Source organism: Mercenaria mercenaria, chromosome 9, assembly GCF_021730395.1.
Source record: "Mercenaria mercenaria strain notata chromosome 9, MADL_Memer_1, whole genome shotgun sequence".
NCBI lineage: Eukaryota > Metazoa > Mollusca > Bivalvia > Venerida > Veneridae > Mercenaria > Mercenaria mercenaria.
In genome coordinates, this window is record NC_069369.1 from 58,080,534 (window position 1) to 58,105,742 (window position 25,209).

The 25,209-nt window shown below is 33.3% G+C and overlaps 2 protein-coding genes across 2 annotated transcripts; both read right to left on the reverse strand.

The window, feature by feature from the left end:
• Positions 1 to 2,814: 2,814 nt before the first annotated feature.
• On the reverse strand, positions 2,815 to 4,811 carry LOC128559697 (uncharacterized). The gene is made up of 2 exons (XM_053552053.1): positions 4,536 to 4,811; positions 2,815 to 4,369 (listed from the first exon to the last, which is right to left on the reverse strand). Exons 1-2 carry the CDS (start codon positions 4,721 to 4,723, stop codon positions 4,000 to 4,002), a joined length of 558 nt encoding a protein of 185 aa, XP_053408028.1. The 5' UTR covers positions 4,724 to 4,811; the 3' UTR covers positions 2,815 to 3,999.
• Positions 4,812 to 14,808: 9,997 nt separating this feature from the next.
• On the reverse strand, positions 14,809 to 15,758 carry LOC128559698 (uncharacterized). Its single transcript, XM_053552054.1, has 2 exons — positions 15,564 to 15,758; positions 14,809 to 15,388 (listed from the first exon to the last, which is right to left on the reverse strand). The coding sequence occupies exons 1-2, from the start codon at positions 15,737 to 15,739 to the stop codon at positions 15,016 to 15,018; spliced, it is 549 nt and encodes a 182-aa protein (XP_053408029.1). The 5' UTR covers positions 15,740 to 15,758; the 3' UTR covers positions 14,809 to 15,015.
• Positions 15,759 to 25,209: the final 9,451 nt, after the last annotated feature.

Genomic DNA, 25,209 nt, shown 5'->3' on the forward strand with positions numbered 1-25,209 from the left:
ACCAGGTCAAATCAAAGGAAAAGCTTGTTAACACTCTAGAGTACACAATTTTGGCCAAATCTTAATGAAACTTGATCAGAGTGTTATCCTCAATTAAGTCTTGGATGAGTTCGATATTGGGTTATGTTGGGTCAAAAACTAGGTCACCAGGTCAAATCAAAGGAAAAGCTTGTTAACACTGTAGAGGCCGCATTTATGACTGTATCTTCATGAAACTTGGTCAAAATGTTAATATCGATGATTTTAAGTCGTCCAGATTAAATCTGAGTCATGTAGAATTAAGAACTAGGTCACCAGGTCAAATCAAAGGAAAAGCTTGTTTACACTGTAGAGGCCACATTTATGACCATATCTTAAGAAACTTGGTGAGAATGTTAATCTTGATGATCTTTAGGTCAAGTTTAAATCTGGGTCAGGTGGGGTCAAAAACTAGGTCACTAGGTCAAATAAAAGGAAAAGCTTGTTAACACTCTAGAGGCCATATTTATGACTGTATCTTCATGAAACTTAGTCAGAATGTTAAACTTGATGATCTTTAGGACAATTTTGAATCTGGGTCATGTCGGGTCAAAAACTAGGTCACCAGGTCAAATCAAAGGAAAAGCTAGTTAACACTTTAGAGGCCACATTTATGACCGTATCTTAATGAAACTTGGTCAGAATGTTAATCTTGATGATCTTTAGGTCAAGTTTAAATCTGGTTCAGGTGGGGTCAAAAACTAGGTCACTAGGTCATATCAAAGAAAAACCTTGTTATCACTCTAGAGGCCACATTTATGACTGTATCTTCATGAAACTTCAGAATGTTAAACTTGATGAGCTTTAGGTAAAGTTCGAATCTGGGTCATGTTGGGTCAAAAACTAGGTCACGGGGTCAAATAAAAGGAATAGCTAGTTAACACTTTAGAGGCCACATTTATGACCATATCTTAATGAAACTTGGTCAGAATGTTAATCTTAATGATCTTTAGGTCAATAGGTCAGGTGAGCGATACAGGGTCTTCATGGCCCTCTTGGTTAATATTCTCTTCGAAGTTTACTGAAAGGTTATTGTAAAATGCATGAACGCTCCCTTGTCCGCAATTCACGCGTTGCAGTATGGTATATCTGCGGTGTGTTCTATTTATAGAAAATTAGATAGGTAAGTAGGTCATGCTAAGGTCAGAAATAGAAAACTTGACTTACAGAGTAACCTCCCTTATCAATAAATCGGATCAACATTTTGACGAAATTGTAAATAAAAAATATTTTCTGCTCTACAAATAAGGAGAGGAAAGACAGATAACATTGTTTTATATCACATAATAAGTTGCATTACATACATTTCTTATGTTCTCTTTTTTGCCATTTTTTTATTCACTAAAATCTATCGTGGAATATCGAGGGTCCTTTTACAAACTATTCACTGTGTTCAGTTTATCATTCCGAAACTATTCTTACCATCTTTACAGGGTCCAAAATAAAAGTGTATCCCATATACTCGACACCGCCTCCTGGCGGCGTCGAATAAATCTCTTAGTAAAGAAGGTAGTTTTTATATAAAACATGTACACATCACTGCAGTAAAGGAAGCCAGTGCATGTATACAAAATGTGTGCACGTGACTGAAGTAAGGAATATATGTCTACATATGACATATGAGACCTTAATAGTATTTACAAATAGCTTAGATTTTTACGTCAAATGTTCAAGCTACTTGCTGATACTTTGTCCAAAATTCTACCTGTACAATATAGGGCATTTTGTGTTATGGCCCTTTGATAGTTTTGCTACATAGAATATAGAGAAAAATATTGTGTGTCCAACTCAAACACTACTGAAAGGATATGCATTAAAGTTTCACAGATGAATGACATTGATGTGAAGATGGCCATAAAATGGACTTTTTTCACTGGCTATTTTTTTTCTAGAATTATGGCTACTTCTTAATTTCACATAATAGGTCATCGTGAAGAAATTTGGCGTGCTCAACGTCTCATATACTTTTTGAAGGAAAGGATTCAAAGTTGCTCAGATGTACAGCCTTATCTGAATAGGGCCATAAAAATGGGCTGTGACCATTTTTACGAATTTTATGGCCCTTTGTTAATTCCACTGAAGAAATTGTGTGTGTTCAAATCCTCATACTCTTTGTTGAAAAAATGGGTTCAGAGTTTCATAAGTGAAGAACCTGAATATAAATTTGCGCAGTATGTTGTGGGGCATCCGTGTCCTATGGACACAATTCTTGTTCTTATATTTTTATATAACCTTGAATTTGGTCAAATTTCTACCACTTTTTTAATAATCTTTGAATTTCCTGAATATTTGTACAGTATATCACTTGTACAAATGAGGCATAAATGACCTTAACATTTTGTTCTATATTCCACATATGCATTATGAGTCTTTTCTTCCATTTTGAAATGCCCATGATTTATGCCCAGTATTTCACCGTATAATGTACATTATTAGACCACAACATAGTAGTATAATGGAGATCAGCTCAAAGTCAGCACCAGGGAAGGCGGGAGGGAGTGACTTTTCCAACATTCCATCTTCTTTTCAAGTATTTTAATGACCTTGATTTTTTGTCCAATATTCCACTTGCGTTTCTATTTAAAGAATATTGACGCTCAGTCCAACTATGTTATGCGTTTTATTAAAGTTTTCCCCTAGGTAACGTGATGCTCCAAAATTACCAAAACGTTCCTTCTGTTATTTATATCTACACTTCCGTATAGTTTATTTCATAATTGAATAAAATATAACTGGCGAATGAGCGCGAAGTTTGCTAGAAATTAAACTCTCTCTATCATGTTTTTCTTTCTCACTGGCCGCATCAAAACTGCTTAACTTTCCTTTTCCGCATTTATTGGAGAAGTTATTTCATTGTCTGTTGCATCAAGTCTTATGATTTCTTGACATTTGAGAGCATTGAATAGTATGTTAAATTTTCATTTGTCGAGCACCTCCGGTATTTTAACATCCTTGTACTGTCATAATGTGATAGGATCTACTGTACAATAACATATGAAATATAACACAATGGTTGCAACGAAAACAGTTTATTAACATCTAAAACTAAACATTTAAAATATGTGAAGTAAACTGATTTAACAAAAACAAAAGTAAACGAAGATACAACAACAACAACAACCAAAAAAATCCCTTTTTATCAGCTTTAGCTGGTTATCATGTTTTTTCTTTGAACACTTTATCATCATGAATAGACTAAATGATAGCGAGTCTGCTATTATTTTGATAGGCTGTGTCAAAATATCACAAACATACTTCACCCGATATACAGATAGTACATTCAAATTCTGTATTTACCTGGATTGTATTGGAATTAATCAAATTAAATTAAAATACACCAAAAAGGTTTTCATTGAGAAATAAAATAGGCATTTGCCTTTAAACATATGTGTCTCAATTTCCATTTATAAACCAGTTAGCCATGTCAGGATTTTGAAAATATATCCGTATTGAACCATTACCTATTGCAAGCATATCTCAGTTATTTATCATTTTAAAGCGGTGCTCATGAATTTCTTCCCATTGTGGCAAGTTTGTGCACTAATCTTATATAAATTTTGTAATAGTTCTGAAGACCTTTTGAACCATTTTTATAGGACAGTGTGTAAATGTCTGGCAAATGAAAGTTTCAAAATATTACAATATTTTTACGGAAATGTATTGTTTGAAACCAAGTGAAGGCTTTTGATTAAGAAAATTTAACAATTCATGACCAGAATATTTAACACTATCATACAAAAGTAAAGTATGTATGACAAATCTAAAATGAGGAATAAATCACTACCATTTGAGTTTTCTAGATGAATATATATTTTTATTTAGAATTCGAACAGAATCTCAAAGAGCCTCTTGATGAATATAATATTTATGAAGTAAACATCACATTATTAAATAGAGCCTAAATCATCTTTTATCACAATTTGTTTTCTCAAAAAAAACCCCAAAAACATTTAAGGAAACATTTAAAAAGACATTATATTATCAAACAGGCTGCAAATAAATTCCTTTCGAAATTGCTGGTTTTATTTCAATATTTTTAATATTGCACGTACAGGCAACCGCCACGCTTTCCATTATTTTCACATATTCACAATTTGTTTCATTTCTTCTCCAAACCGGTGTATAGATGTATTCCTTCTCACATTTCCCTATCAGGGTGGATGAATCGTTGTGAAAACAATGTTTACAGTTACACCGTACATGCACGATATTCTCAGGGATTCTGTTTTTATCGCTTTGCATCACGTAATGAACTGGACACACATTTACTCCTGGTCTGTTTCGTTTAGGACATCGTCGTCCAAATTCTCCATAAAGAAACGAATGTTTTGACCTTTTTGACAGTGAAACGCTGTAAAAATACCATTAACTGTTAGATTTACGAAGACTATTTCACTTCCACGTATAACGGAAATTGGGTTTATTCAACATACATATTAGTAAAAATGTTGCAATTAATTTCACTGGGAAAATTTTGTTTTCTACATGAAAATAACATAAAATATATAAAATCTTACTCAGCACGTGGTATTTGTTCCTCCGCAGCTCTCTGAACTGAAGGTAATAACCAAAATGACCAATGTAATCCGAAAGCATCTTCAGTTGTTAAATTCACCATTAGATTATCCTTATTTCTCTGGGACAGTTCACCACATCGCCTTGCCGCGCCCCTTGCACTGAACAAATGCCCAAAAACCAACAGCATTGTAAAAACATTCACTGGGTAAATCTGAATTATAAAATGATATTAAACCTTGTAGTAACCGTGACATTATTGCCGCTTCAGTGTGAAAATGCTAATTCAACATAAAATATATGGTGTAGAAATAAAATTACACTTCTAGAGTTTCAAATGTGGTTTTAAAGTGGAATGTATATGAAAACCGCTTAGCGTATCTTTTACGGCCCTCTTTTGTTATTTTATTTTATTTATTTATTTATTTATTTACTTTTTTACATGTAGAAAATTAAACATCTTTTTAGAAAAAAAAGAATCATAGATATCAATACTCACCATGACTAGGTAGATACTAATACTATAGTTTTTTTTAGGTATAAAATGTATAAAAGTAAAATAAATATAAAATGCTATGAGCAGTGATGATATGAAAACAAGTAAATAATGTAGAAATAAATAAATAAATATCACAAAACATTTCAATTTATACTTGTTTCACGGGGAAAAAAAGGAATTAATCCAACCAATAATATAGTCACTCACTTCCGCTTTTCGTTATGTTGAAAAAGTTGTAGCTTTATGGATTGTTATATAATGTTATTTTGTAACCACTGTTTTCCTCTGATGGTCTAATTTTCTATTTTTATCATTTATTACTAGAATGTATTGAAAAAGGGTTTTATAGCAAAGTAAATATAAAAACAGGTCCTAGTAATTGTAATTTAAGATTAGCAGACGACAGTATTCATTGACTGTATCGGCTTAGCCCTTACCCTGCTATATATATATTCTGTACAGAAATGGAGTTCGGTATTAGATGTAAGTGCTCCTGATTTCTCATTCAAAACCCTGGACCAGCTGTTGGTGCAGCTACGTATTGAATCATCCTACACGAGTGCAAGTGTTTCCATGTGGTGTTGACGAAGCTGACAAAAAAGCAAGACGCCATGACAAGATAAATTTGCTTTTGATGACTCCGACAGAGTTGTCATTTGTCAAACTTTTCAGTCGAGATGGGAAAATGGCATAATCAACCGATGGGTAGGTCAATATTAACTGCTGTTCAATATTAACTGCTGATAAGAGAAAAAGACATTTTCGAGAAAGGATGACCATAGAAAGAAATATTTAAAAAGAATGGCTTTGTTGTTTGAAGGAAATAATCAGTCTCAGTACGTTCTCATGGAGATATGTGATGTGGTCGTCGCAAGAATGAATTTCTTACGGAAGATGAAACAGTTCCGAGAGGAAGTTAGACTCACTGAGGAAACTTATGTTCATTCTTCACACTGCATTAAGAAGTGCTTTTGGGGATTTAATTGAATGTGTCGCCCTTCTCTTCTCGACCAAGACAGCTACCAGGGTTAGAAATAATAAGTACATGTAAATAAATGAGATACTTATTCCTAATTTTTCACCAAAGTATGTAGTTCAAGTTGATAATGTCCATTCCACAATCTTCAAAAGGTACAAAGGTAAAAAAAGACAGACATTTTAGCTTTTAATATTGTAACACTAAACTGTTGAAGGAAGAACTGCTCGAAATGTAAGAAATGTGTAACAGAAACAGTTGCCAACCGCAGTACTTTCTAAATGCGCCATTCGAGAAGCATGCTCACGCTTGTATCAAACTATTCAAGTACCAAGCCGAGCTCGACGCTAAAGAACTAAATTGGGTCTCCGTAAAGGAAGAAATTGAATGAAATGAAATTTTTAAAAAGGTAGCTATCCCAAAACTAATGCAAACTAATGCGTTCGGTTCTGGTAGATTTTGTCAAACGGGCTCAGATTCGACACAAACGCTTCGTGGTAACAAGGCCTGGCAAAATCCACTCAAGGCAAATAAAACATTGCAGATAAAGGTACTTATATCAACCCAATTGTATATAATGTTGACAATGACAGGTGTTAATTTCTCTATATTAAGAATAATAATATATGATAAAAGACCCGTTTCCAGAGCTTGCTGTCTGATGTGCAGTTAGTTGTATACATTTAACCAATGTTTAGGTTAGGAGGAATGCTCTTACAAGACAATGTAATTATTTTCTATGAGAGATATTTTAATACACATTTTTTTTTTACTTCAGTATACAGTTTACCAATTTCAGCGCACTAGTGTAAGTTACCATGCCTACCCTAGGGTATAAATGCATTAGATATCTAAAATGTATTCGAATATGAACACCAAGAACTGAAACAACCCATAAACTAACTTTCAAGACAAATGAATTGAGTTTAGTACATAAAGTACACAAATCATTCAATAAATTCCAGATTCGTACGACTTTTGAAAGATATTTGTTAAACAGAAAATTTCTCAGAAAAACTAAGATGTGACAAGAATTTCACATTTTTAACATAATATTTCTTTTAGTAACACCTGTTGTCTTGTTTACTGTATAAGTATTTTATATCATAAACATAGAAAATAAACCATAAAGTCATGTTTTTTTGAGATATTTAGATTTCTCTCGAATCAGAACTTATTTTGTCCGGGCCCTAACTCTACTATCTGCCTGCATTGTACCTATCGTTAGGTGTCTAGTCCCAAAAAATCGTTTTTAACACACATTTTCTACACTGTAGCACACAGACGGCTTTTTTTTTTCATTGTATTTGTCTTTCCGGACTTACGGAAAGGTGTTTTCTCTGTCTCTTTGGTAATTCAATATAACGGATATGTCGACATACTTCCTCAACCCTGTCAATGACTCCAGGTGATTGTAAATCCATCCTACTACATTGAAATTGTAAATATGTGTGAAACATTGGTATAAGATACCTTTGCCTTTGATAACATAATATTAAATCTTATTGAGGCTTATGCTCGGGTGCGTATCATCTTATAATTTACGGGGACAGAAACTTCATAAACCACGTTTGCAAATTATTTCACATCATGTCTTGTATTACACATTAATAACATTATATTAGTAATACGATGTTTTACCTTATGGCTCAATTGTATTGTTAGCTAAACAAAAAAGGAAGTAAAGCGTTGTATATTCTGCAATAAACAACGGTTGGCACGGGGACTGGTGAGAGAAAATAACGATGTTAATTATGACATCAGACGTCCATTCAATTCTACTCGGATGAATAACATTCAGCAGAATTTCTCTAATCATGTTTTAACGAGAGAATGCAAATAAACAAAGTCTTTTTATGGTTTATCGTCTGCTTTATCACGGTTTGTCGTTAATATACTCGAACTAACGCAATTATAGTTCAATGTCCGTGCATCTGAACACTGAACCGTGGTAAATTAGACGATAAGCAATGCGAAGGCCTTGATTATTTAGTTAGTTTTAATAGATTAACGTTTAAATTAAAACATTCCATTTGGTATGCTTAAGTGATATATGAACAATGCTATTGACACCTTTGCGATCCCAGCATATATATATATTTTATATCTAAAATTGCCGAATTTGCCTGAGGTCGCATCTAAAGGGCAATATTTACAGGCCTGTCAACTAATGTATATTCTGTTATAATAATGCGGGAGAGGCCTCCGTTGCCTTGTGGGTAGGGTCGGTGGTTCTAGCGAGGTTCCTACACGTTATGAAATAATGCACGGAGGAGCACCTGTGGCCTTCCTTCAACAATAAAAGCTGGAAAGACATTACCGCGCTCGGACCTATATGTTTTAAGAACATTTTATTTTACTTTTAGTTCGTTGAGCATCACTGATAATTGAACTACCTTGCAAAGACTTAAGTAAATGTGAATGACTGTGCAATATTTTACGAGCCATGCGTAACTCGAACAAAAGCCAACAGCAATAACAGTAACACACTTTATTCAAAGAAATTTACAAAATGCAAAATTAAAAAGAATACCTGAAAAAATCCTAAGTTTATAGAATCCAAACACTGATTACACGCGGATTCTGTCTTTGTAGCTTAAAGGTATATGATACCAAGATATCACATTTGAAAATATGAACAATTACTTCATATAGTTTATGTAAAAATGAAATTAACAAGTTTATTTGTATTAATAATACTATGTAGTAGGTTTAAAATAGTACACAATGTATGTAAGCTGAACACAGTTTTAATATGTACTTCTAGTAAAACAATGGAAGTTTTTTTAAAAATAAACGACTACAGCCGTATGACATTTCATTTTGGTGTAGTTCTGCAATACAATCACTTTATACTTCAAAACGCTGCATACATTAGAAAAGGATTTTCTATATTTGAGTTAAAATATTTTGGTGAAAGATAGACACTGGATTGCTTGACATAAAATTTCATGAAGTTTAGACTACACAAAATAGTTTGCATGGAAATACTAACAATATGTAAAACAATATTCTCACGTAGTATACAGAAATTATATACAATATTCTTGTAGAATCTTTTTCTAGATACTGTTGATCAGAAAAGCATTTCCTTATATGTAAAATATATGTTTGTAGAACATTTTCTATATGTCTATGTGTATGTTCTGAAATTTAAACTATGTACATGTAGTCAACAATTTAAATAAAAAGAGACTTAGCAACAGGCTCATAGAATATGACATAAACCTTTATAACAAACTGATATATCTATAGCATGTAACATATAGATGGAAATGGCAACAATGGTTGCAACTAAAACGTTTCAATAATCTCTAAAACTTTACATTTAGGTATTTGTAAATTAAAGTAAATTAACAAAAATAATACTTAAAACAATCATTGTCCCCTTTGAACAGTTGGTTAGCTTTTATAAGCTTTCATGTGATTTTCTCTACCATATGCTTTATTTCGAAATTGTTTCTTCGTTGTTTTGTCAAAATATATAAGGAATAAATATGTTCATCTTCAAATACATATGTATTTCAAGAGAATCTAAACATTTGCACAAATGATTTGTCTATGTAAGTCTTTATGGACGATTTATTATAGTATAAAACTTGTATTTTGCAAAGCTTTCTTCGAGTTTTCCTTTTAATTACCCGAAGGGTTTTATTCCTCTTATTTTCCCCCGACGGATATAGTTTTGGCGTTATCCGTCCGTCCGTCCGTCCGAAGCCATACCTAGGAAGTGGTTATGAATATTGAAATAAAACTTCATGTACATGTTCACCACTATGAGGCTATGCAGGTTTCAGTCAGATTGCCCAGAGTTATGGCCCTTAGAAGTTTCTTGTGTTAATTATATAGGATACTATAAATATGACAATTTCTGCTTCATAAATTGTGATACATTTGACCTAGAACTATGAAACTTAAACTAAATTTAGATCACCATAATGTGGTAGAGCAAACACAATTTCGTCCGGATCTCTTCACTAACTTCAGAGTTATGTCCCTTTAATTGTTTAAAAATCCACAAATTTGTACATAACAAAATAACCAAATGGTAGAATTTCATTAAACTTCTTTCATTCTTTACCATGAACATTCATTATAAACATGTGAAGTTATGTACCCACACCTGGTCACCCCCTTGCCTCGGTCACACCACCTCCCCCTCCCCCCCCCCCCCCACCCCCACCCCCAAAAAATATTTTTTTTTAAACCTTCCATGAATATCTATCAACATGCAAAGTTGTACTCACCTCGCTACTCCGCCCAGTCATGCCCACCACCCCGATCATGCACCCCTCCCCCCCCCCAATATTTTTTTAATTTTTAATTTTCCATCAATATTTATAATCAACATGTGAAGTTTTTTACCCTCACCCGGTCATTTTTAAAAAATGTTCAAACCTTCAACATCCACATCCACCCCGCCGTTCAAGATATCTTACTTGATTGTGCTGTCTTTAGGACATCTGTTCTTTTAAGTTCAAATGTTCATGTTAAATAGCAACACTTGTTGCCAAACTACTAGAAGACATTTATATCTTTCTAGTTACACTTCAAAGTCACATTTCAAATAACTCCATTTAATTCTAACAGCTAAGCTTATTACAGTAAACATAATTCAATTCAAAACTAGAGTTGTCAAATGAGTAACAAATTATACCCCCACATTATGGCCTTGTCACAGAACTAAGCTAATGTCAAAAAAGAACTTGCTTGAACTTTGACCTACTGACCTCAAAATCAATAGAGGTCATCTGCTGGTCATGATCAACCTCCTTATGAAGTTTCAAGATCATCGGCCCAAGTGTTCTCAAGTTATTGTCCAAAAAAGGTTTAAATATTCCGGGTCACTCTGACCTTTGACCTTTGGAACTTGAAATCAATATAGGTCATCTGCTGGTCATGACTAACTTTCCTATAAAGTTTCGTGATCCTAGTCCCAAGCGTTCTGAAGTTATTGTCCGAAAACCGTTTAAATGTTCCGGGTCACTGTGACCTTGATCTGTAACCTACTGACTTCAAAATCATTTGGAGTCATCTGCAGATAATAACCAACCTCCCTATTAATTTTCATGATCCTAGGCTCGAGCGTTCTCAAGTTATCATCTGGAAACCGTTTAACTGTTTCGTGTTATTGTGACATTGACTTTGACCTACTAGCCTCAAAGTCGAACTTGACCTGTATTTAATCTTGTTACACCTGTGTACAAAAATTTATGATCCTAGACCCAAGCGTTCTCAAGTTATCATCTGGAAACCGTTTAACTGTTCCGAGTCACTGTGACCTTGACCTTTGTCCTACTGACCTCAAAGTAGAACTTGACAAGATTTCATGATGTTACTTCTATGAACAAAAATTTATGATCCTAGGCGCAAGCGTTCTTAAGTTATCATCCGGAAACCATTTAACTGTTCCGAGTCAATGTGACATTGACCTTTGACCTACTGACCTCAAAGTCAAACTTGGCCTGTATTTTATGATGTTACACCTGTGTACCAAAATTTATGATCCTAGGCCCAAGCGTTTTCAAGTTATCATCCGGAAACCGTTTTACTGTTCAGGGTCACTGTGTCCTTGACCTTTGACCTACTGACCCCAAAGTCGAACTTATCCTGTATTATCTAATGCTACATCTGTGTACCAAAAAGTATTAAAATCGGTCAAGCCTTTCATAAGTTATCACCCGGAAACCATGAAAACCAACGGACCGACAGACCGACCGACAAGCTTTATACCCTCCCCTCTCTCCCACCCCCCACACACACAAACACTTCGTTTTGTGGGGATATAATAATTTCATTAGTCAGGATCAACATAACAACATACATTTATTATCTCAATTAAAACATTCATTTTCTCTTAAATTGATTTTGACTAAATTAAATGAAACTATTTGCTTCTTACATGTAGTAACATCCTTAACTTTTTGCCGGATATATTTTTTTGCCATTACTCACTACAAATCCTTTCGGCGGGGGATACCAATTCATCGAATTTGTTTGTTCCATTAGTTTAGTGCTCGTATCCTTAATATTTCTTTCAAAAGCGAAAGTCGACAAAGACCTGTATGGGAATGGGTTTCCTTACGAAATGAGGTAGACGTTTCAGAACTATCAAGTTTTATCCTTTGAACATTTTTCAAGGAATATATTTCAATAGAAAAAAATTCATACTTTAGTCACTTTTGAAAAGATGTAAGGAAACAAAACAGAAATATAAAAACTAGGATCCTCTATTTTACAGTTTCGGATAAATTTTTTGACACTTCTGTATTAATTTAATTGGTATATACAACACAGGTTTCTTGATACCTACTTTATCCTCAAAAGTAGAACAACATAAAATTTCCTTCCTACTCTTTTTTAATAACATTTCGGATTTTTTGGGAACTATGTAACTTTTAAATTTGTTGTTTAAATTTTTCTAATGGTTGAAAAGAAAGGTGTGAAAAGACGAAATCTTTCTATACCTCATCTGTTTCGTTTAATAGATTATACTGTTAAAGTTTACTGGTTCCAATCAATTCTTTCTTTTGCTGTACGCGGCGCACTTAAACTTACTAAAAACAGATTCAACTCGCATATTTGTATGAAGTAGATTGATGTTGATTGACAATTTCATTTACGGATCAGTTTCATGTATTTCAATTATTCATTAATTTTATTTTTGATCATTCATAAATATTTTATTTCAATTTCGAAATTGGTCTGATTAGTGTGTGCTGCTCGTGCAATTGTTGTTTTAAGTTAAAGAGATATCAGGTAATATTTGCAATAAAATGTTTCAGAAATGTTTTATTTTCTGGTCCTTTTGGATTCATGAAGAACAATCACATGAACTTAAATAGAATGCCGCTAAAGCCGGTGCTAGGGGTGTGAGAATGGACTCAGCTATTATGTTACTTGATCGCATTATATTCTTCTAAAGGATCTTTTCACATATTTTATAAACTATAACAACAGTAGTCTTCAAGTGCCTTGTATTGGCTGTCACCAAGTCTCCTTGTGTTTGGACTCGGTGTTGTTATAATTGCTGATTCTTTGGGATCATGATATACTTTAATTTATTTGTTCTTATAACAGAATTCTGCATAAGCCGGTGCTAGGAGGCATGAGGGGTGTTGCATATTTCTCTTACCTCTTATGAAAAGACTCAATCAAACCGAGTCGGCTATTATGTTGCTTGGTTGCATTCTATGCTTCCAACGGATGTTTTCACATATTTTTTATAAAGATGTAAGATCAAAAATCCAGTTCTGAGGCATATGAAAAGTATAGAAATAAAATAGAATGACTAGCTTCTTGTGCAATAGAATAGTATATTAGCAATGCGAAAAAAGAAAATAGCTTTACATTGTTAAAGCTGGTATATCTGAGAACAGTGCTATACAGGATTAAACATATGGGATTTCTAATTTCTCTGTAAGTACACTAAGAATCATTTCATTTGTCGTTTACATAGAACTGTTTTTCTATAAAATGAAGGGTTATTTTGAAATTACTTAAATCATGTGTAGAAATATTCAGAGGCATTGACCATCTCTGTGTGTGTGTGTCTGTGTGTGTGTGTGTGTGTGTGTGTGTGTGGTTTTTTCTTCTTCTTATTTTCATTGATTTACATTTGAAATTAAAGCTGTAATGAGCCTCTTGCATAAGGTCTTTATCAGTTATCACAAGGACATATCAAATGTTGTAAAATGTATTTGTACTGAATATAATAAAATTCAAATATTAGGTTAAGCCCCCATTGCAAGTTTTATTTACCATCGTATTAACCTGTTCTGTTGCAGCGAATTTGTGAACATCTTCGAACTTTGCAAGAGCTTTATAAAAACACTTATTTACCTTAATCTCAATTATTCTGGCAAATTAGATTGAAGGAATGTTTTGACTTTAAAAGGGTTTTTAACGTTTTGATTTTTTCATAGGACAACATCTGTGTTAAGTTGGTATCAGGTTTTGAATTTGTGAGGAAAGACAAAAAAAATCAAAGAATATTCAGTTCTTTCCAAAAATCGCCATGTTATGATTCAATAAAAAAAAGTTTCCTTTCCCTACCAGAAGCGATCAGTTCTTATATCTTAATAGCGAAGTTTGGCATAAAGAAAATAAACTAAAACAATAGAAATTCTTACGTGACTTCAGTGAGCTCAACAAAGCAATTTCGAACACAAATATTGACGTAGAATGTAAAGTAAGTTATACACTACAATGTCCTACCAAGATACTCACAAAAACGATGCATATGCAGAATGGAGAGATAAAAATAATTTTGTCAGATCATGAAAACTAATGACAAATTTTGATAGGACTGGTGTATGTTGAAACATTGCCTAATTAAAAGTTTTCTGTTATTTCTACCTTTTAGTTAGATTTTCTTAGAATGGAGCTTCTATATTGTAGCTTACAAATCATAAATTAAAACAATAATATATATATTGTTACCTTACTGTAGTTTTGTCTATCCAAATCACATAAGAATTCCTATTGTTTAAGTCATTTGTCATACAAAACACATCCCTTATTTTCACATAGATATTGCGAATTTATCTAATGAGCACATGTATTAGAAACACAATTTTAATACCAATTGTGTATTGCAGTAATGCTAATATATCTCAGCCGCGACGTGTTCTTAATGTTTTGCATATGAAAATGTCGAAAAAATCATTTAATAATTTTATAAAAATTTACCATATTTTTACAATAATTAATTGTGTTGTGGGAAACTAATAAAATATTATTAGGATCCAGTTTAATTGTAATTGTGCATTTCGTGACCACAATATGAAGATAAAAAAAATGCAAGATTTTATTCACCAACTACCAACTGAGTTTTCTAGAAGATTGTACATTTTTACTGAATATTTGAATAGGAACTTAATGAGCCATTTGATGCGTATAATATTTATAAAGAAACAATTCTTTACTTGTTAGAACCTAAATCATCATTTTCACCAGATTTTTTTTTTCTAGTACAATTTCAGAAGATATTTTAAAAGTTTTCACATTATGAAACATGTTGCAAATAAATTCCATTAGAATTTGCCGGCCAAACTCGTTTATTTCTAATGTTACATGTGCACGCAACCGCCACGCTTTCCATGATTTTCACATATTCGCATTTTGTTTCATTTCTTCTCCAAACCGGTGTATATGCGTACGCTTTCTCACATTTCCCGATCAAGGTGGATGAATCGTTATGGAAACAGTGTTTACAGTTGCACCGTACATGCACGATATTCTCAGGAATTCTGTTTTTATCGTTTTGCATTACGTAATGAACTGGACACAAATTTACTCCTGGTCTGTTTCGTTTCGGACATCTCCGTCCAAATTCTCCATAAAGAAACGAATGTCTTGACCTTTTTGCCAGAGAAACGCTGTAAAAATATCATTTACAGTTAGATTTGCAAAGCAGATTCTTTTAGTAAACGAAAATTACTCCAATCAACAATATTTAAGAGAAATGGTATTTTTCATTTGTATAAAGTTGTTTTTATTTAGTCATAGAAATTGTCTAATTAAGTTTCAATCTTATAATATGATATAACTTACTGAGCAGGTGGAATGTGTTGTTTAGCAACCCGTTGAATTGGAGGTAATAACCAAAACGACCAATGTAATCCAAAATCTCCAGTCGTTAAATTTCCAATTAGATAATCCTTTCTTCTCTGTGACAGTTTGCTACATCGTCCTTCAGCTGTCTTCGCATCGCCCCCGACACTGAACATATACCCAATAACGAACAACGTCGTAATATGATGCTCTGTGCAAATCTGAAATTTAAATTGAAATTAAACCTTGTAGTACTCTTAACATAATTGCCGTTTCATTGTGAAAATGCAAATTCGACATAAAATATATGGTACGGAAATAGTGTTACACGTTCAAAGAGTTTCAAATTAGGTTTAAAATTAAAAGTAACAGAAATAAACTGGCTGTCATTGTTATGCCTCTGCAGTTAACTGTTTGGTATATAGAATGTACAAAAACTTTTTTAAAAAATAAAAAGAAGGGAATGTCTAGATCGCAAAAGCTATTGACTTTTATCATAAATATTAATACTAGTTCTCACCATGACTAGACAGGTAGGAATTTTAAAACGTATCTTAGATAAAATATTTAAGATAAAACATAAAATATAAAATGCTATTTAAACTGGTAATCAGTGTAGAAATAAATGGATAATATCACAATACAGTATTATTTATACTAGTACCAAAATGACGGGGAAGAAAGAATGATATAATAATCACTTCCGTTGAAAAAATTTCAAATTTAACAGATGTCTAAGTTGTTTACTTTTGACTTGTATTACTAGGGATGAACAGATTAAGGGGTTTATAGATTAAATACTCGTACATTATAGAAACAGGTCCTGATCATTGAAATTTAAAACATATAGAGCATCATGATTAAATTTATTATAACCATTATATCCATTGAATGTAGCTTCTTTACTTTTTAGTCTGATTAGAATAATTAAGTTCCGGCTAAAATCAACAGATATGACATATATGTAATGTTTGTACTCAATTTATAATCATTTAAATTCTTATATGTTTTGCGATGTGGGTTCGAGCCTCACTCGGGGAGCTGAATTCTTCATTTGAGGAAGCCATCAAGCTGGCTTACGGAAGATCGGTGATTTTACTTAGGTACCCGGTCGTGATGAAATAATACATAGAGGAGCACCTGGGGGTTTCCTCCACTATCAAAGCTGGAGTGTCGCCATATGACCAATAACTGTGTCGGTTCGACGTGAAGCCTATTATTTTGCTTTGATGCATTCTATGCTTCTTCTTTTAGAGTTTATTATTTCTACACGGCTGCGATCGATCAAAAGGAGCAGGAAACTATGGCGTTTTATGTTGTGTTGAATAATTCATTAACCATAAAATGTTGACCATGTGAAAACGATTTCGAAATAGTTTGTCTGATTGGAGAAAATTTCAAACAAATCAATTTGTTCTCATGGAAAGATCTGATGTGGTCGTCTGCGGAAGATGAACAGTTTTGATCGGAAGTAAGACCTACTATCTACACTGACAACTCATTCATCAAATTCTGTATTAAGAGTTCTGGCTGTCAGTGGGTGTTAGTATGAAACGTTTCTTTGAAGTTGATCGATGGATAGTTGTCCATTCTGGCCTATCGGATGATATTTAAATAAAAGATGATTCTTTATTTTCACACCCTGATGGCACCTGACAAGGGTTAATTGTGCATTTCTATATTAAAGTGAGATATTTCGTTCATGAAAAGCCTTCAAATTAAGAAAACTTGTCATAAGTGTTGATATGTACATGTATCTGATGCCAGCAAGATCTTTAATCTACTAAACCTTATACACAGGTTTTAAACAAGAAGAATTGTGAAAGAACTTGACATAACAAACTTGAAAAAAAGTTACTGTAAAAGAGACGCAGTTTAAGATCAACTCGTAATTTTGTATATAAATAATGCTCTATTGCTTTGTTAGGAAGAGTCTACCGAACCATAGAAAACTACCAGTCGAAATAATAGCAGTCTTGGTTGGATTGTGTCTTCTTATAGCAGATGGTAATAAAATGTGCATTACTTCTCAAACACACTGACATCGGCTTCGGTGGAACTATGTTATATGAATAACCAGAATGGACACCGACTAGAATATATTTCGATATTAAGCCCGTGTTTGGGGAGATCTTACTTTAATTTGTTCTTGGTGCTCAGATGTAGTCACATATTTTTCTGTGTGTGAAAAAAAGAGAAAGAAGTAAATCTCATCCGGTTTTACTATTTCACTTCGGACCACTTATTGACAAATTATTAGTAAGTTAGTAGGATTTGTTTTATTGTTGAGAGTATGGTTTCAATATACTGTACACATACGTAGAATATTACTATTGTTAAAAGGCATAACAAACAAAACATAAGATACGCTATCGTCAATATCAGAAAGATAAGGTAACCTGGCAGTTAAAAGACGTTTGAAGAGTATTTGTTTGTTTTTCGTGAATGTTGAAGTGAGATAAATTCTATATTTTACGTTAAGAATAACATAAATGTCGCGCGAGAAGAGTGGTTTAACTCTGTAGTAGTTGCCAAGATAAAACCACTTCTCATTCAGTCGGATGTCTGATGGAAATGTTCGTCCGTTGCTGATATTGCAGTGTCATGCTTGTTTTATACAAAGGTGTTTTCTTTGTCTCTCTCATTACGTTTGCACAGTTTCCTCATAAACAAGAAGTCATATGTTTACTAAATTCTGATACCGGAGGTAAATTGGTCTCCATACTTCTACACTGAAATTGAAATGAATTGTCACATACCAATATGCAACACATTTACTTCTGATAGGACAAATATCAAATATTATTATGCATGATGCAGTCTCTTTTTACAAGTAAAGTGACACTTGTTTTGTGGCTTTTGACACTGCAACACATCATTATATCCCAAAATAAACCTTGTGTGAAAAACCGCAACTTTTAATTTTGAAAGTGTCTATTTTTATAACAAATTATGAATTTTAGAAACATTTTATGCAGACGTATTATGTAAAGAATTGATAAATTTCTGTTACTACTAGAGATGTTATGATAGCATGTTAAGTATGTGGCAAGACATAAAACTAGAACAGTTTCATAAACGTATATCATTGTCAAGGATATATTACAGTACATAAAAATAAATTGAATATCGTATTGTATACTGCAGATGCATCTGACTCCATTTCGGTTATATATAGAAATTTCAAATTTTATTGTAATATACTGACCAGGGTCAATCATTTAGCAACATATTGTGTGTTTTTTTTACATTTCTCACTCGGTGTTCTTTTATTTCTTGGTCTTATAGTTGAATATTAGATGTACGTCTTTGCAATGCATGCTGGGATTAAAAATTTGCAAAGAGAAATCCTTCAAAACAGTCCACAGTTGAAAGCCAGTTTTTACATCAGGACCCTTTACACCAAACATTTGATATTACATGGAAATAGTAAAATATGTTTAGTCATTCAATGTTATGTTTTATATTTCTCTTATAGTTTTATTTAACTTGTACACGTGATGTTATGCTTTGCTGCATGGTCTACGCGTGTTCTCTCGTACATATTTCATTTCTAAAAAGCTTAGATTACACTGTTCATTGCCATTAGACTTTTGACATCTAAGATATTCAAACCTTTATATATAAGGTAAATATTTTGTTCTATCCGGTATATATAAAATTGACCAAACCACGTTCAAGCAGTCTTCGTATTTGTAACATTTATCAAATGTTGAGTAGTCTAGGCTTTCTGTTAAATTGGCAAGACATTATTTTAAAAAAATAAGGTAAGTCAGATTAATACTTATATTTTTACATTTAGTTGGGTGTCAACAAGCCCGCCCCCGCCCCCATCCCCCCTTTCAATGTCTGAAGAAAAATGAAGAATAATAGCATAATATTTACTAGATTTATACATTAATTATTTCAAACTGTTGCACCCCGCAGGTGCATGTAAGGGTCACGTGTTCTATGTCCTGCTTATTTTCACATTCGCCGACTTTCTCGGTACTTGCAATCGCTCACACCTCCCGACCAAGAGGGACGAACTGTCATGGAAACACTGTTTACAGTTACATCGAGCTTGCACGATATTCTGGGGAATTCTGTTTCTATCAGTTTTTTGCATGTAATGCACTGGACAAAGTTTAACTCTCGGTTTAATTTCAGTTGGACAAGTTCCTTTGGATGCTTCGTTAATCTTTGATTCAGTTGTGTTGTACTGTTTGTGACGGAAGAGCTGAAAATTATGTTAATAAAGGTAAGCACAGAATATTCGTAAGATAGTATCCAATCTCTAGAAACTGATAAATGTAATTAAAAACAACACTAAATTGACCAAAAATATCAACACTGTAACACGAGTCTTAGTGTCACCGTTGATAGAATTAAAATGTTTGACTATTTGTTTTTCAGTCCAAATTGCACTACTTCTTACTGAATTATTTAATATTCATATAATGGGTAGAATTCCATTGCAAAAAAAAAGCGCTTCTTGCATGCTTTTAAACACGGCAGTTATTTTCCCCATGAAATTATGAAGCACACATATTTTTAGTGAATAATCGGATTGAACAAAAACATATATAAGCGAGCAAATGAAATGCTTAATGTCCAAACATTTTAGATGATTGTTGTCTTCTATAAATGTTGTTTATTGTTCTGATTAAATTTTGGAATCATGGTAACTTGAAGGGAATAATGTAAACAAACGTGATTCGTGTAAAAATGCCTAATACTTTGAAAATAGTAATACCAGTGTTGGCCACTAAGTGACCATGTAAATTTAAATTGATGATATATGCTAACTGAGTCCCTAGCAACCTCTTGAAATTGAGGCATCAAATGAAACGTCCAGTGCATTTCTTTATACACCGCCGTCAAATTCCTCACAAACAAGTTGTCTTTTTCTACTTGTGAAAGTTTCTCACAAATGCTTGTAGGTCTAACTGTTCTTGCTTTGACTCCATTACTGACCATATGACTAACAACCACCAAATTGAATATAATACATTGATACACTTGATAAAACTGAATTAAAAACAATATTCTAACATCTACATAATGATTTAAATAATCTATGTAATATTGAAAATAATTAGACTCTACTTACCAAAAAAATGAAGACAGAATTAAAGAGTCCTTACTTGTGAGCACTCTAAAAGTGTGGCGACTTTGCTGTGTAATAAGACTTTTTTGATAGATATAGTCGAGACGTTTACATATCACTGACCCATATATTATGCGGCGCATATTTAAAGATCGTGCCAATGTTGAAATTGATAGCATTAACAATCGAAAAACGGTGATAACTTTCTTATTTCTGAACGAAATATACAAGTGTGAGCACTCATTTTCTTGGTTAGATAATTTCCAGTCTGATGGTGATAGTTTCGATTTAATATTTGATAAAAAATTGTTTTCGAAATTTTTGGCACGTAAAACAAATCATTAGAAAAAAAGAAAAATCGGCCGGGTTCATACACAAGCGTAGACACCAGAAAAGGTAATTTAATCCTAGAGTATATATAAGCACCTCGTCTGAAAATTTATCGTCTCAGTCTTTTGATCAATGCGAAAGTATCAATCTCTCAACGGAATATATGAAAAAATAATAGATCTATCACATGTGCAGAAAATAAAATAGCGCTGTTGAGTACTGGTTCGGGTCGTAAATTTGGCCAGGCCGTAAATATTCGGCCACCCACATTAAAGCTTTTTTTCCAGCTAGATGCTTGAGAACGCATCTATGTCATCATAAGGTCTTGCGTTAGCAACAAAGTCGGCAAAAAACAACAAGTTGAGGTGAATAGAAAAAAGTTGTCCTTCCCTGAAGTTGTGTACTCTAAAAAGCAAATATTTTGTCTCGCGGGTCGCGTGACGTCATCGCACGCGCTCCTTTATGATGAGGCGCGGCAAGGGTTAATTCAAATTTAAACTTTATAACACGAAAAGAACATGCGCTAACTAGCATAAAACGCGTTAAAACCAAGCAAACGAATAAATTGTCCCTCAACGTCATTGAATTTCCATGTCCTCGTTGTTTTTTTTTTCATGTTGACGTCATTTCCTTTTGAATTATCCGTTGTAGGGCCGTATATGTTTATGCTTTGCCACGGAACGCGCATTTATAAAAAGGTGTTATAACAGCACGTGAGCGCGAGATTCTCTTTACTCTCCTGTTGAAACACCCCCGAAAAGACAGCAGTTTTATGCTAGAATGTGTGATAAACAGTGACGTAAAAACTAAACTACGTCATACCGGTGTGAGAAGGATGACAGGCGCTTATTAAATCTCTGTTGGCAAATATTTCCCACGAGGTATGTTATTGAAAACTGATTGCAGTTTGTTGAAAAAGAACGATTTTGGCTGTAGCATCGATTTATTTCCAAGAAAATGTTGAAAATATAACCAGCTTTATGTTTAAAAAGTGGCCGAATATTTACAACCTTTAGAAGGTAGAGGCTCAACTTGTCCGTTATTTCAAGCGCTGTTGTATTGTTTACCATACTGTAAATGGCCGTTAATGATAACAATCAATGTTGATTGTATTAAAGCACATATGCTAAAAAAGTTATACAAATCAATGGTATAACGAAAGAAATATTTATGAAAAACCGCATAAAGTGGCCGAATTTACAACTCGAACCAGTATGTGATATGATATTATGGATCACATCAGTTGCGCAGAAATTGAAAATAACGATTTTGCGCATGAGATATAAATTCACTCAGGAATAGGTACGCTTCCTTGGGTTAATAAATTTATAAACAAGTAAAACTATTATGGTATCAGGAAGAATGGGGAAGTAAAGACAATATCTATCCAGTGAATTATCAACTTCCGTCTGCTGTCAGCTTCTTATCCTATCATTTTGAAACTACTATATTTCATTAACCATTTCTGTATATCCTACCAGAATGAAGTTGAAATTAAGCAGATCTCCTTGATGATTCAGACTGTTGTTTGAGTTTAATACAATGTTTGTCCTGCAGCAGAAAATATTGGTATAAGTTTCTAACTGATGTATTTTTGCTGCATAATAGTATCCCTTCACATGAATTAACATGCAGGGTGTTGCTGATAGCAAAGGTACTGTCAGATGATGTGAACATCGCTTCATACAAATGAAATAAAAGTGTTTGAAACTGAGTGGATGAAACTTTTTAAAACGTTCGTCTATATCATTGATCAATAAATGTGTATAATTTCATTTTTCGCAGAGCATCTAGTAAATCAGATTCCCAAGGTTGCTTTTGAAAATATGAACCTCCAAGAGAGATGCTTATAGTAACCAAGTGTATACGAGGGTGTCCCCAAAGGGAACTTATGGACGTCAATTTACAATGTTGCCACAGTCATTTGACAAGGGAATTAGGAGTTTACAATTTATGATACTACACACATACCGACGACCCGCCACGTCGTAACATCATTACCGTCATTTTACATTATGTGTTTGATTACCTGTATAATTTAAACGAATACTGTTTAACAATTAATGGTCACTTTTTTGAAACTGGCAGTGTAACAGCAACATTATTCAATCTAATGCAGATGAAAATATGGACAATAAGTTTGGTTATAACCAGACATTCTGTATTAATGTTCATTATAAATGCATCAAGAAAAAGGTCATAAACATTTTTTTTTTGAAAGTAACTTTAAAAAAAATCATGAATAGACAAAATGTACCTGTGTGTAAGACGGAAACTGATTCCGGTCATGCTCGATGCAAGGAAGTCTGGAAAAGAAGCTTATCTGGTAACGGACAAGCTCTACATCGATGGTCGTTTATACAGGGGTGAGACGGCTTCCGGTTCCGGCTAGGAGAGATACAGGGCAGAAATCCGGTGTATAAGTTGGAATATTGAAGGACTCTCGCAGTTAAAAAGAACTAACACTGATTTCACAAACTTCATTGGAGAATACGATATTATATTTCTCAGTGAAACTTGGACCAATAAATCATCAAATATAGAGCTAAATGGATACAAACTTTTTCATTCGTATAGGAAATTTCAGAATAAAAGGGCTAAGCGGAGCAGTGGGGGCATTTTAGCCTATGTTAATAACTCTATTATTAAAGGTGTAAAATTAATAAAAAATGATGTTGATTGTATAATGTGGCTAAAATTTGATAAGCATTTCTTTCAAGTACAAGACGATATTTATATATGTTCTACATACATTGCCCCCGAAAATTCACCAATACACAGTCTGTATGAAACTGATTTATTTAGACAGTTAGAGAATGATATTATACTTTATCAAAATAAAGGAAAGGTATTTGTGTGTGGGGACACAAATTCAAGGATTGGGACTAAATCCGATTTTATAGACTACGATGTATCATTACGAGATTATGATTATTTTGATATTGATTCATTTTTACCGCGGACGACGACGGATCGTGGTTCAAACCGCTTTGGGGAACAATTACTTGATCTTTGCAAATCAACGGGTATTCGCATTGTGAACGGGCGATTAGATATGGACGCTAATCACGGTAAACCGACATGTTATACGTATAACGGGAATAGCGTCGTTGACTATTTATTGACTAAAGCGTGCAATTTTGAAAATATTTCCAAGTTTTATGTTCATGATTTAAACGCCCACTCAAATCACGCTCCGATTTCATTCTCGTTGAAAGTAATGACAACGCCAATCAGCTCAAAACCTCGGAAAAGTACGATATATAAATGGAACCCGGATTACAGGGCGGATTTCATAAACGATATTTCGCGCGACATAGAAATGCTTTGTCGAGATTTAAATGAATGCAAACAAAATAATCATGATCCAGATATATAAGTTAATTTATTTACAAGGTTTTTATCCGAAAGAGGTCATGTGTATTTTGAAAACTGCCGTACGACGACAGTTCACACATATTTTAGCGATAACAATAGAAAAAACAAATGGTTTGATGATAGTTGTAAGCAAAAATATGCTTTATATAAAAACGCCGTGTCAGAATTTAATGCTAACAAAACAATTGAAAATAGAGAAATATTGTTTTTAAGTAAAAAGGATTACAAATATCACTGTAGGAATGCAAGACGGAATTTTAATAGAAAACAAGCCTCAACTATGAATGAAATGAGAAATAAGAAACCTAAAGATTTTTGGAAGTTGTTCCGTCAAAGTAAATCTACAGGTTCTGGTGATAATATACAAATGGAAGAATTTTACAATCATTTTAAAAATTTAGCATCAGAATTGTCAGTAGAGCAAGATGATGAAATAGAGGAGCATTTGTATAGTTTTGACAATAATGCAAACTTAAGCTCTGTATTTGAGGAGCTTGATTTACCTTTCACGATTGACGAAATAAGAAAGGCAGTTAAAAAATTAGGTACAAATAAAGCAAGCTCTTTTGATCATATTATGTACGAGTACTTTAAAGAAGGTATTGATATTCTAGACAAACCCTTAGAGATCTTATTTAACTACATTTTAGATAAAGGTTGTTTTCCGAAATCTTGGTCACAAGGTGTGATTATACCTGTTTTTAAAAGGGTGATTCTAATGAACCGACAAACTATAGAGGGATAACATTAATAAGCTGTTTTGCTAAATTATTTACTGTTATTATAAATGAACGATTAAAAAAATGGGCCTATGTGAACGATATTCTAACCGACGCTCAGTTTGGTTTT

What these genes read in the sequence shown, in the direction of transcription:
- LOC128559698 (XM_053552054.1), bottom strand. Translation starts at nt 15,739, where the DNA reads ATGTTCAGTGTCGGGGGCGATGCGAAGACAGCTGAAGGACGATGTAGC. An exon ending in CAACACATTCCACCTGCTCA is followed by an intron (nt 15,389 to 15,563) that starts GTAAGTTATATC and finishes ATATTTTTACAG; the next exon opens with CGTTTCTCTGGCAAAAAGGT.
- LOC128559697 (XM_053552053.1), bottom strand. Translation starts at nt 4,723, where the DNA reads ATGCTGTTGGTTTTTGGGCATTTGTTCAGTGCAAGGGGCGCGGCAAGG. An exon ending in GAACAAATACCACGTGCTGA is followed by an intron (nt 4,370 to 4,535) that starts GTAAGATTTTAT and finishes GTATTTTTACAG; the next exon opens with CGTTTCACTGTCAAAAAGGT.